Source organism: Lichtheimia ornata (genome assembly GCF_029851405.1).
Source record: "Lichtheimia ornata isolate CBS 291.66 chromosome Unknown scaffold00022, whole genome shotgun sequence".
Taxonomy (NCBI): Eukaryota; Fungi; Mucoromycota; class Mucoromycetes; order Mucorales; family Lichtheimiaceae; genus Lichtheimia; species Lichtheimia ornata.
The window spans coordinates 228460-240629 of record NW_026695342.1 but is presented as its reverse complement, the minus strand read 5'-3'; the positions used below and the strand labels follow the sequence as shown (position 1 = coordinate 240629).

Sequence of the window (12170 nt, the reverse complement as noted above, 5' to 3'; positions counted from 1 at the left end):
GACAGCAACTACTGATATGGCGGATGTTTATTTGCTATGGGTAGAACGGGATGGTGCCTTGTTTCCTGAGTAACGCATCGTTGGCAGCTATGATTTACATGTGACAGTGTGGTCAGCCCTATCATGGCCCTATCAATTGCATTTGAGGATTGCAGCCTTAGCCGTTAGACTGTTCATCAGTGTCCTTGTGGTAGATATGGGATCATGTATTGCTTTTTGCTCTTATGGGTCGGCCTCTGTGGGCGTGGGATGCTATCCTTTTATCAGACCGAACATGTTGGCTCGAGCAGCACCTATAGAAGATGCTGTTGTTTACAATGGCAGCCCCCGTTATCCGGCTTAGTGCACCGTAGGGGAGAGGGTGACGGCAAAGCCTTCGCGTGGCCATCCTTGTCAGTACATGGGTTTCCATGGAAGCTAATTTGCCACCTTATCATTTATATATTTGTTACGCATTCATGAGCATCACTAACATATCAAAGACCCCACGTTTCATTGTAAAGTTTGGAGATACAGGCACGTTTATGTTTTACCTATGCTGTAAGCGTGATGGAGTTGCTTTTTTCCTAGTGGGTGGTGTCGGCTGCATTAACTGAAAGATGAAGAGCTGGGTGAAACGGCACGTGGTGGTTACACAGACACGTCCTTGACAGGTTGCTACACAAATGGATGATGATGATGATGATGATGATGATGATTGCCTTTTGTGAAGGTACGTAAGTAAACAGCATCCAACAATGAAGGTGTGTCAAGGTATGTATCACATTTGCATGTAGAAGAAAGTCGAGCTGCATAAACCAATTTGTATATGTAAAAAGATACATATACATATTGAATGGGTCACTCATCCTGAAACTCAATGGAGGGATCTCTTCACTTTTTCTCTTCTCAAGCTCATCCCATTTCCCACTCCTCCTTATTGTATCCCAAAAGCCATGTACTTCTTAACCGGACCACCTTTATTATTCCATCTTCAAAGCAATAGTATGTAATCCACAAGCTAGTCAAATCCAACAAGCGAGTAATAAATAAACAATGCTTTATTTCATCTAGCTACCTTGCTACTGTACATTGCCATCACCATCGTCGTAGTCGTCCTCCGTCATCATTCGTACGAGTACTCGTCACCAGTCGTCAACCTCATCCGTCACACCAATATCCAAAAACACACAAGTTGAAAAGAATGGGATCTTGCAGGCTTCCTTTTGAATCTCGTTGTCGTCATCACTGTCATTGTTGTAGATGGGGTGATCATCGTAATCGTCATTGTTGTGAATGTGGTAATCATCGTAATCGTCGTCTCTACAAATAAGAAAGCAGGCAAGTTAGACCATCTGGTACTGGAATGATGACGATTTGGTATACCGTTAGGCGATCCTCTCTAAGGAAGAAAGCAAATCAGAAGGAATTCACAAACCAAATCACCACCATACGAGCAACGTCGGGCGATCCCTTGTTCTTGAGAAAGCACTGCACGAATCACGCAAGGCCAGGCTCATAGTTGTCCTCATTCATCCTCTCCAAAGAAAGAATGAACCCCAATCCAATCCTTCCAATCATTTCCCACCTCATGAAAAGAAATCCTCAAGGGAAAGAACGAGCCTATCACGAGAAGAGCGTGTTGGTTCGCACGGATGTCAACACATTCACAAGCTGCTGTAAACCTCCTTTTACCTCAACGCGGTGACCATGCGCTTCCAAAAACCCATCGTCATCGACCCCTCAACTCAACGCAGGCCTATAGAGCCCACGCGTTCCAAGAAGCTTTTCCAGCACACTTGCCTAGTGCAGAGCGACGCAGCGGCCATTTGATACAGGCTAGGACTTGAACCCAAAGAAATGATGATGCCCCAATTTGCATTGCCTGACCAAACAAAGCTATTCAATTCATTATTAGCACACACGCACAATAAAACGCCCCTTTTCATTGTTTGTTTCATTGTACTTGCCTTTTCCATATTACACAAAAAACCCTTTGTTGGTGGTTACTGGAAACCCAAAACCATGGTGTAGTGTTGTTGAGCCGAAACAAAACGCCAAACCAGCCAACGTATTAAGACCAAACTTGCCCTCTATACAAGCTAATACGTCAGTGGAACCACTTCGGCTGCAACATTGGACTTGAATGTACCTGTTGACACCAAGCGTAGAGCGGGAATAGCAACGAATAAGAGGAAGCAACGATATCGCCATGGCAACAACCAACCACCCACCACGCTCCATTCCTCAGCATTTGGACACATTCACTCCCTGATAATGCAAGTTCAGAACTACATTATTACCTCACAGTCAACAAGAGCACTCTCTTATAATACATTACCTTGATTGCAATGTCGTGCATTGGATAAAAACAAAGGAGGGAGAAAAAGAAGAGAAGCGTTGTCTCAAGTCGTGGAGCTGCTGTCCCCCAAGTTTAAATCCCCCTACTGCTATTACACTGAGGCCACTCAATGACCCCACACACACCACGCACCCATCGTCATCATCACCCTCACGATAGACAATAGGTACACGTAAATAAAAGAAATGATGATCCTCACGTATAGCAAAAGGGTGTGTGCCATTTTACACTTTACATGGTGATGATGATCCAACAACAGCTATTACCTTACTACCAGGTTAGCTCGAATCAAGGAAGCTGAAGGATGGAGATGATGGGCTGGAGCAGGACAATCGTTCATATGCATCGGATTGGAAAATAAAGACGAAAGGGAGGAATGGCTGCTAGCTGCAGTTTACAAATAACTTTGCAAAATGATTTTTGTGAAATTGGATGTTGTTTTGTGTTCGAGCGTAACTCAACCAAATCCTCTCGGATCAAGCAAGTTGAAGGATGGCGATGATGGGTTGAGCAGGAGAATCGTTCACATGCATTGGTTTGGGTGAAAATGACGAATGATAGGGTGTAATGTGGGGGAGAACACTGATGTTTTTGACTAGCGGTTCCTCTTGTGTTTAGGCTCTCCAAGAGGTATACTTCAATAGATGTCACGGCAACATGCTACATCGATACAATGGTTACACGTGTTGATTGCAACCTATAAACATTCATCTTATTACGTAGAGAATAGGCGAGAATAGAACTATTGTATCCCTAAGTGCTAAATTTGTCATAAGACTAAAGCAGCATGAGAGCTGTTAAGATGTGGCTGGATCAATTTTCATTGGTTACAGCATACCTGAAGTGTCAAATGATAACATTCAATTTGACATTTGGTCACGCATAATAATGGAATCACACATGACACATCGCCACCTTGTTCAGGCACAGTGACTCATTCATCTCAATTGCTGCAAAAATTTTCAACAAGAGACGAAGCGACCGCATGCACAGGTGCTAATGATATAGCCATTGCTAATAATACATGTTGCAGAGTGGGTGTGGGACATGACAATGAATGTTGGTTATGCAGGAAAAGAAGGTAAACATTCAACTCAGCATCAGCAACGCCAAATCAACAAGCGTCATGCATGACAGCGGAACACAGCGGAAGGGAAGCCCGTGCTACGTTTCTTTTGCTTCCTTTTAGACAACGTACAATGGTGCAACGAAGACAACGTGAGCTTGTGTGTGATACAAGAGAAGGGCTCATCCGATTTAGCGGTTAGAAGGCTCAGCTTTTATAGACACACAAGGATAACCCTTACATTTCAACCACATTGCTGCACCCGGGCCATGACAAGTAAAAGGAAAAAATGACCCGATAGGCGGATAGCCAAGAAAAAAAGGAAGTAACAGCCTATTCTTTTAAGGATTCGAAACAACGCTCCCCATATTATGATTATGCTTCACCATGCTACGGATTGTCATATGCCTCGAAATGTAGGAATGGAAAAGGAGCAAACTAAAATGGTACGGATATGCAAGGGAAGATGTCGGACGTTGTACATCCGACGACATCAAAAGGGAGACGCAAGGATGGTGGTGCAAAAGAGCACTCTTATTACAACTCAGGTCTTTGTCAGAGTAACACACACACACACACTCATCGCGATAAACCGCAGCCGCTATAGGGCAAGAGGAGATGGAAGCGAAAAGGAGACTATAAAAGCATGGTTGGTGGATTGAATTTGTCGACGTTCCACCAATTGTTCTTTCTCTCTCTCTCTTTTGGGTTCATCATGACGGTCACTCAAAGCGATTTCCCTATCGGCTACTTTTACATTATCTCCAAGATGCATGGCTTGGTTATGGATATCCGTGGTGATGTTGAAACAGCTGCTGTAAGTACATAATGGTTGCTATCTTGTAGTTAAACGAATCGTCAAAGTTTTTCCGACATCTCACACTACTATAATTCTTCAACTAATAGCCCGGCACCAAGATTGTCATGGCTGAAAAGAAGCCCGAGTCCCCCGAACGTGATAGCCAACTATGGATCCATCAAAGAGGTAGCGTATACGTTTATTACATTGCATGTCATAATGAATCAGCTGCTCAATTCATGGTCACCCTCCCGAAGGTTTTCTTACCAACAAGGCTACGGGTCTCGTCCTTGATATCAACACAGCTCAAAGTTTTATTGGTATGGTACCCTTTGTTGTTTGCAACGTATAATTGCATGTATACTAAACAACACACCTTTCTATAATTAGCCATCTTCACTGGTGAAAAGCGTCTTTATCTCGATACAATGAAAGAGGAAGATGTGGTAAGTGTTGTTTTTATTTCAATTGGTGGTTGATTTTGCATTCTGAGATTGGTCATTGTATAGGCAAGCGACCAGCGGTTTGGTTATGAAAGGGACACGGGTTTCATCTACTCACTTGCCAACCCTGAGACAGTGATTGATATCCGACATGAGAATCCAAATGTGGATGCTCGTCTCATGATGTATAAGCGTAAGCTTCTTGTACCTGCAGAAGGCAAACCTGGACCTACCAAGAACCAATTATGGGAATTGGAGTTGAGCGATCCTCCACGTGAAGTCGACTCTGATGATGAAGATGAAGATGACAGCAAGCGTGCTCGTTTCCGTGCTTGGTTTGGAAATTGGACTGGATGGAGCCACAACAAGCGAGAGATGCTGAACGAGGAACATCTTACAGAAGCCCACAAGAAGGTGTACGAAGATGAAGAAAAGAAGAAGAAATCTACTCTCAGGTAAATAGAAGGAGCTATGCTCATGATACACTTTGCTAATGATAATGCCTTTGTAGCTATGAATTGATTGCTGGAGCTGTTGCCTTCCAGGCTGTGCGTATGTGGGAAAAGAAGCAAGAAGAAGAAGGTAAGGACACCGATCACAAGATGTCCAAGGAGTTGATTGCCAGCTTTGCTGCTTCTGAGGTAAGTTAAGATAACCTTTATTGGCCAAAACTTTGAATCAATGTAACTAACAATGAACCTTTCTAGCTTGTTAAATTGCTTGCTTCGCGAGGTGAAGATGCCGATGATGAGGAAGGCAAGTCTAGCGCCAAGAAGCGTATCCTTACCAAGATGGCCATTGTGGCTGCCACCAACTACTTTGAGACTCGCCATGGTTCTTAAAGAGATCAAATTGTATATGAAATAAACGTGAAAAAGCAAGTGTGTACATAACAAAGAACAGTGTCATTGTTGTTGGCATGAATTTTATTTGCTGCATAAGTGGGCGGGCATACATTTGACAAGGATATGAAATGGCGACGAGTCACGAAGCTATACAACTTGTTTCTTTCTTCAGTTGACATTTGGCACAGCATGGACAAGACCTTTGCTAGCTTGTTACGCAATTCACGTTTGGCATCATACGATCGAAAGCTGAATCAGGTGTATCGAGTATCACAGCATAATCGGCAAAAGGGCAACTGGGGCTTGAAGCGCAATCTACCCAGCGTCATTCGTACACCGTTTGTCACCATTTCCGACCTTGATACAGCCGAGCATCAGACACCGTGGCGATCAGGAACCAGTCAAGTCATGTTTGTACGTCGTTGGAAAGAAAACTTCCCCAACTCGAAGAAGCCTATGCCTCGTCCTGAACACGTTGAACACAATATCACTCAAATGACACCCGCCGAGTTTAAGCGATTTGTCAAGGCAGCAGCCAAGCGTGCACCCGAATTTAAAAAGATGATCGACAATCAACAGCTTAAGCCTGAACAAGTTTATGAGTATTTGGGAGCATCATTTAGCGACAACAACCAACAAGGAGTGGTGGGACCCACGTACAGCGAACATGAAGTGGAGATGAATTATCCTGTCAAAGGTCGATTCCTCAATAACGATCGTGATGGATATGCAGTGGGTGTTGCAGGTGTCGTGGCCTTATGCGTAAAGCGCAATGTTACCAGCATGCGATACCATGGTGATCGACGAGAGCGTGATTTTTATGTTGAGGAAGCATCCATTGATACACAGGGACGACCCCATGTCATTGTCAGTCCATACAAACCAGGTGCAACAAGTGCGTTCATATCTGAAATCTTGGGTGAATCTAGCATGGATGATGAGGGCCATATGGGTGCAGATCGCATGAAAGCCGAGCACATGTGGAGCAGCAGCAGCAGCAACAACTCGCAACCAGTAAAAGAAAATGATAACACGCAAGAGCATCCCAACCACAAACGACTCATGGCGTACCTCGAGATGGTCACAGGAAAAGATGATGATGATAATAATAAAAGATGATTGTATTCATAGATCCATTCCCCCTTTTTCACTTGTACATTATTTGCCTCTCTTCTATATATGTTACCAGCTAGTTTACATCAGAATAAATGACGACCATCGCCCTGTAAAGCAATTCTTGGCATATGATTCGGGTGGAAGAATGGTGACTTGCCGAAATGTCGTGTCATGATCATCATTGTTGTCTTCCTTGCCGATCTCCTGACATTGCCACGATGTTTTCCTTCCCAATTGACCATACTTATCTAGGAATAGATCCATTGTTCATGTTAGCATAACAGGAAAACAAATCATAATAAAGAAAACTTACTACTGCCACAACTCCATACCCTTCCATGATCTAAAATAAAAGAAGCATTATCAGCAATTGTATTCTAACCACCCCCCTAATCCTCCCTTGCATATGATACTAAACCATCCATAGCTAAAGTATGCGCTGCTCCGCATGCGACTCGCACAATACTGATGTCCTCTTGTATAGGATCTCCTTTTGGATCAAGAAACACGGCTGGTGATATAACATCGTTGTCATCGTCGTCGTTGTCACCCCAACCAAGTCGACCATCCTTGTTCCATCCAAAGGTATATAGCTCGCCACCCAATACAACAGCCGAATGAAATAAACCACAGGCCACCATTCCTTGATGATTAGGATCCATCATCCCAAGTCCACTAAAATAGTCGATGGGTGTTGGTGTAGCTAAGGCTTGTATTGTCGATGTATCAAATCCAAGTTGTGAAAATCGATTGCTGCCAAGCGAATAGATTGGATCCATGCCAGCTGTATAAAACAAAACATGCGTTGCAGAGGCTGCAAGGGAATACACACGTGGAAGTGTAGTCAATCGAGCCACCAGCTTGAATGCCACCTTATCATCTTCTTTTTGCATCTTGTAGTGATCCACTTTACCATCCACTTTTCCAAACAGATCATAGATTAGAATAACATTAAGGTAGGAATTGCATGAAAGCTACCTGTAAGAATATAGATGGCTTCAAGTGCAGAGCAATAGACTGCATCCTGTGCTTCGGACGCCAATAGCTGGATAGGATTCGTTGTCGACCCCAATACGCGATACCAAACGTTGCCGTGGTCATCAATAGCACCGAGACACAAGTTAAGGTCACCGAACATGCGTCTTATGCAGCGATCTCCCCAATCAGTCAAAGCCTTCAAGGACGATCCATTGTCTTGCATCGGTTGATAACCCCACCACTGCAATTCGCCTGTGCCTTTTTTAAAACGGTAAGCAATGGGCAGCTATGGATCAGATAGCACATGTACCAGTTGAAATGACGGTGGATTCCCAGGTTGTGAAGAGTACATTGGACACGTCATGGTGGGTTGCTTTTTTCTGGTTGCTGTCAGGATCGACTTGACCAAACGCGTTGAAACCAAAGCTGTAAAGAGAACCCATTTGTACACCACCGCTCCCCCTTTTCTCCCACCAGCCATAAATATCCATATTAGCAGTACATCATAATAAAACACAATGTATTAGAAGTAGATGGGTAGTCAATCAACAAACATGTGTAACACGGCATGGATTGTCAAAGAAGAATAGTAACCTAGCAATCATGGTAACGGGGTCGGGAAATGAGCCACAGCAATGGAATGGGTTTGCTTTGTCGATCATTTTGACGTGATGCAATCGGGGTAGTGTGTGCTATGCATCGGTAATGCTACACACACACACACGCACACACCCAAGTTAATGGGGGAGTAGTACTTGCATGCAATCAATGAAGCACTGCTCTATAAGTAACACGGCCAAAATACCCGACATGCAGTGAACGCCCATGGAAAGAAATGGAAAGATGAAGAAAAAGAAGCGAAGGCACATCCACCGGCAGGTTAACTAGACTATACAAGCATCCCACGCTCACCTTCTTGGCACGCACTGTATTAAAAAATGACATCATGTTATGTGTGCGCATGTGCACACACACACACACACACTAGTAGTATGACAAACAAATGCAAGCCCCTCGCTATAAAGCACAAGATTGCTAATATTTATTATGGCATTCTTCTCGCTGTCATTTTCTTTTATTCCACACAAAAGTCAATCGCTTATGCATGCATACTTACATACATCGCTAGTGTCACTGACAGCCGACATTCGGGAAGCACATAATAAGCTCTACCGACAATCGCCTGGTACACAAAATCGTCATAAAATAAGGTTATGTATACGCCTCCAAGTCGGCATCTGGCTCTGGGGGGTTAAATTAGGTATAGCATATGACGATCTACAATTGGCAACATGAGCTTATATTTAGTGCGGAAAGGCATCATCTAAACGTACGTAGTTGGGATGCATATATATGCTATCCACTATACTATATAAGCCATGTAGCTGAAAACGTTTCTTATGATGCTGCAAGCTACATTACTATATAGCCTTCAATTTTGGTATGAAAACATGTCAGGTTTTCCCCCGTTCCTTGATTGTCTCCTCATTTTGTGTATGATTGCATAGTCATCCCTCCCCCCAAAAAACATAACAGGTATGGTTTAGTGCCTCACCCACCGCAGCGCGCCTTACCATTGACAGGGTTCGTGCAACAAGCATCGAAAAAGAGGGTATCGAAGGAAAGCCTTCATTCGATATCATATAAAACTACGCTAGACCCCTTTCATTGTGATCGCTCAAGTGGTTTGGGGGTGCGTTAGGTTGTCTCTCACCACTTGCCTTACTTTTCTTTACCCTTATCGTTTCCCTTTTAGGAGATGGGAGATGGGGAATCGATAAAACTTGTATTTGCTATTATTATTCTATTATACAACAACCGGATACGTTGGGTAACTGAGAATATCGAAGCGAGCAGAAGTTTCCAGACTCGTCAAGATCGATCGGAATCCATACTTGTATTGCCCGATCTTCACTCCCATAGCTTTCTATGGCGTGCCGCATAGTCCCTGATATGGGACATGTAATGACGTCGTTTGGGGGAGGACTGTGTCTTATTATCTAGACTATAACACACACAATGTGCGTGCGAGCACGCGTGGATATATGCCAAACACACACTCAGTATCCGAAAACCTTAAATTGGAGGGATCCTTTCCTTAACATTTCTTTCTCTTTTTTCATATTCTATCTTTTTCCTTTCATCATCTTACAGCCATCGACACGATATACGCCTCCAGAAAAAGAACGATTTAAGATACCAAGATTGCCGATATAGAATTCTTAAGTCCTTCATTTCACTCGTTACCACTATTGCCATCTCGACGTTTTCTTGCTTGTTAAGCGATCAATCCTATCCCGAATCGATCCTTTCAACGACACTTTATTTATGCACCGCGTGCCTATGACCAGCTTTAACGAACGCGACGCTGGTCACCGTGAAGTCAAACAAGTTCTCGAGCGTTGTAAACTACTTCAGTACTTGGAAATCTTTATTGCAGAAGGATTTGATTGTCTCAAGTCGGTGCGTTTTCCTTTCATCTCCAAGATTTACATCAACTTTATCAAGCACGAGTGCTAAAGAGAACAAAACGACTTATACATGTAGCTTTGTGAAATCAGCGAGGACGACCTGGTTGCCTTAAAAGTGAAGCGTGGCCATCGTAGGGTAATTTACAATGATGTTTTCATTCAACATTTTACTTACCTAGTTCATGCATCATGTATAGTTGTTGCAAAGAGAAATTGCCACAGCCAAAGGTATACCACGGAACCAACCATTATGGATCCGCACCACGGGATCTATTAGTGCTGCCCAGTCGCCTATTTCATCCATGGGTAAATTCATGCACACACATAAACGCATCAAATCTGTAGACACGACATCTCACTGCTGGTTTCCTATAACAGCAGCATCACCAACTCCACCAGCCATGGCCAATAGCAGCACAGCAACATCAACCATGAACAATCCTAGTGACTCAAGTGGCAGTGACAGCTTGGCACCAAGTTCCAATACCACTGTTAGTAGTGGAGGTTTACGTTCTTCCAAAAAGGGCGCTGGCCAAGTAGCACAAAGCAGTAATACGTCTTCAGCTTTTGGAGCAACATTATCGTCGTCGTCCTCTAGTCGCCAAAACAAGGGTAGCGATTCATCCATTGATGATACGGCAAGCTCATCTTTGCCACCACCACCCAAACGACGATATCGACGACATCCAAAGCCAGACCGCAATGCACCTGTAAAGCCACCCTCTGCATATGTCATGTTTGCCAATGATGTACGATCCAAACTCAAGGAGCAGAACTTGACATTTGCTCAATTGGCCAAAGCTACCGGTGAACGATGGAAATCCTTGAATGACACAGAGCGGCAGCGATATGAGACGATGGCAGGTGAAGCAAAAAAGATCTACAACATTGCCCTTGAGCAGTACAAGTTGACGCCTGAATACAAGGTAAGCTTCTGTTGTTGATTCTAGTATCCCTTTTCAGCCCTTGCGTATTATGCAACAATGCATAAAGTGGGGGTATCCTCCCCCAAAATCAAGCAATCAGCACCCGGATCATCACCACCCCCAACCCCAAATCTTATTTCTCCATTGAACAATGCACACACACCCACTTTCTATTTCATTCCATGTGTTTCTTTCCCCTTTTGTCCTATCTCATAAGCTCATCTCACATGACCCTTGTTTATCAACCATTATTTAGCGCTATCAAGAGTACCTTCGAGAATTCAGGCTCACGTATGAACCACATCATCGTCATCAACAATCATCATATGACCAACAAAATCCCCAAAAGTTCATGCGTTCTGTTGAATCTCCAGGAAGGTAATGTGTTGACTTTTGACATGGCACATGTTCATAAACACTCATCATGTAAACATACATACATATATATAGTGGTAGCCTTGCAGATTATAGCTCAAATGGCAATAGCATAGGACAGGTGAGCTCATCCAGTGGTGGATCAGCCGATGGTGGTGACGAAGACGGCAAAAGAAAAAAGCCTGCAAGCAGTGCCATGACATCCGGAGGTGACGACAAAAACGATGCTGTTGTGGTTCGTGGTTTTTTTCAAGTACAAGGAGATGATGAGAATAACAATAATGATGATGATACCTGGCCTGACTATATTCATGACTCTGTTCCTAGCTTTTCCGGTCAATGCCCAACTACTTTGGCAGCCTCAGATTGCTCGAGAGCACGTGATGATGGCAACTCTAAAGCCGACGCTATGCTTCTAGACGACGACGACGACGACGACGATATCGAAAACAACCATGACGACAACGACAAGCAACAACAACAACAACACGCCACCACCAATGTCGTCGTCGCCGCCGCCGATAGCACCAACTCTCAACTTCACTGATTCCCAATCCAGTAACAACACACCTACGATAATCACGCTCAGCAGTATCAAGTAATCTCTGGAATTTGTTGAGGGGAAAGTGGTTGTTGGGATTCTTGGTTTAGCTGGTCATAACATCTATCGTCATCGTCATCATCATCATTTGGGGAACAATTTCCGGAAAAGCATACATATTACATGATCCATGCATTATTTAGCAACCCGTCATCATCATCATCATCATCGTCATCGCTCGTTTGCCTTCTTCCATCATTTTGCATATT

At 43.7% G+C, this 12170-nt stretch overlaps 4 protein-coding genes across 4 annotated transcripts; 3 read left to right on the top strand and 1 right to left on the bottom strand.

The window, feature by feature from the left end:
• Positions 1–3919: 3919 nt before the first annotated feature.
• On the top strand, positions 3920–5491 carry O0I10_005516 (uncharacterized protein; the record flags this gene model as incomplete). The annotated part of the gene is made up of 8 exons (XM_058485556.1): positions 3920–3955; positions 4015–4224; positions 4314–4392; positions 4464–4526; positions 4597–4652; positions 4716–5104; positions 5161–5290; positions 5357–5491. The coding sequence occupies 8 exons, from the start codon at positions 3920–3922 to the stop codon at positions 5489–5491; spliced, it is 1098 nt and encodes a 365-aa protein (XP_058343703.1).
• Positions 5492–5683: 192 nt separating this feature from the next.
• O0I10_005515 (uncharacterized protein) lies at positions 5684–6613 on the top strand (the record flags this gene model as incomplete). Its single annotated transcript, XM_058485555.1, has 1 exon — positions 5684–6613. One exon carries the CDS (start codon positions 5684–5686, stop codon positions 6611–6613), a length of 930 nt encoding a protein of 309 aa, XP_058343702.1.
• Positions 6614–6688: 75 nt separating this feature from the next.
• On the bottom strand, positions 6689–8031 carry O0I10_005514 (uncharacterized protein; the record flags this gene model as incomplete). Its single annotated transcript, XM_058485554.1, has 5 exons — positions 6689–6858; positions 6924–6953; positions 7029–7529; positions 7589–7840; positions 7899–8031. The coding sequence occupies 5 exons, from the start codon at positions 8029–8031 to the stop codon at positions 6689–6691; spliced, it is 1086 nt and encodes a 361-aa protein (XP_058343701.1).
• Positions 8032–9931: 1900 nt separating this feature from the next.
• On the top strand, positions 9932–11907 carry O0I10_005513 (uncharacterized protein; the record flags this gene model as incomplete). The annotated part of the gene is made up of 6 exons (XM_058485553.1): positions 9932–10051; positions 10136–10195; positions 10257–10365; positions 10441–10985; positions 11242–11363; positions 11436–11907. 6 exons carry the CDS (start codon positions 9932–9934, stop codon positions 11905–11907), a joined length of 1428 nt encoding a protein of 475 aa, XP_058343700.1.
• Positions 11908–12170: the final 263 nt, after the last annotated feature.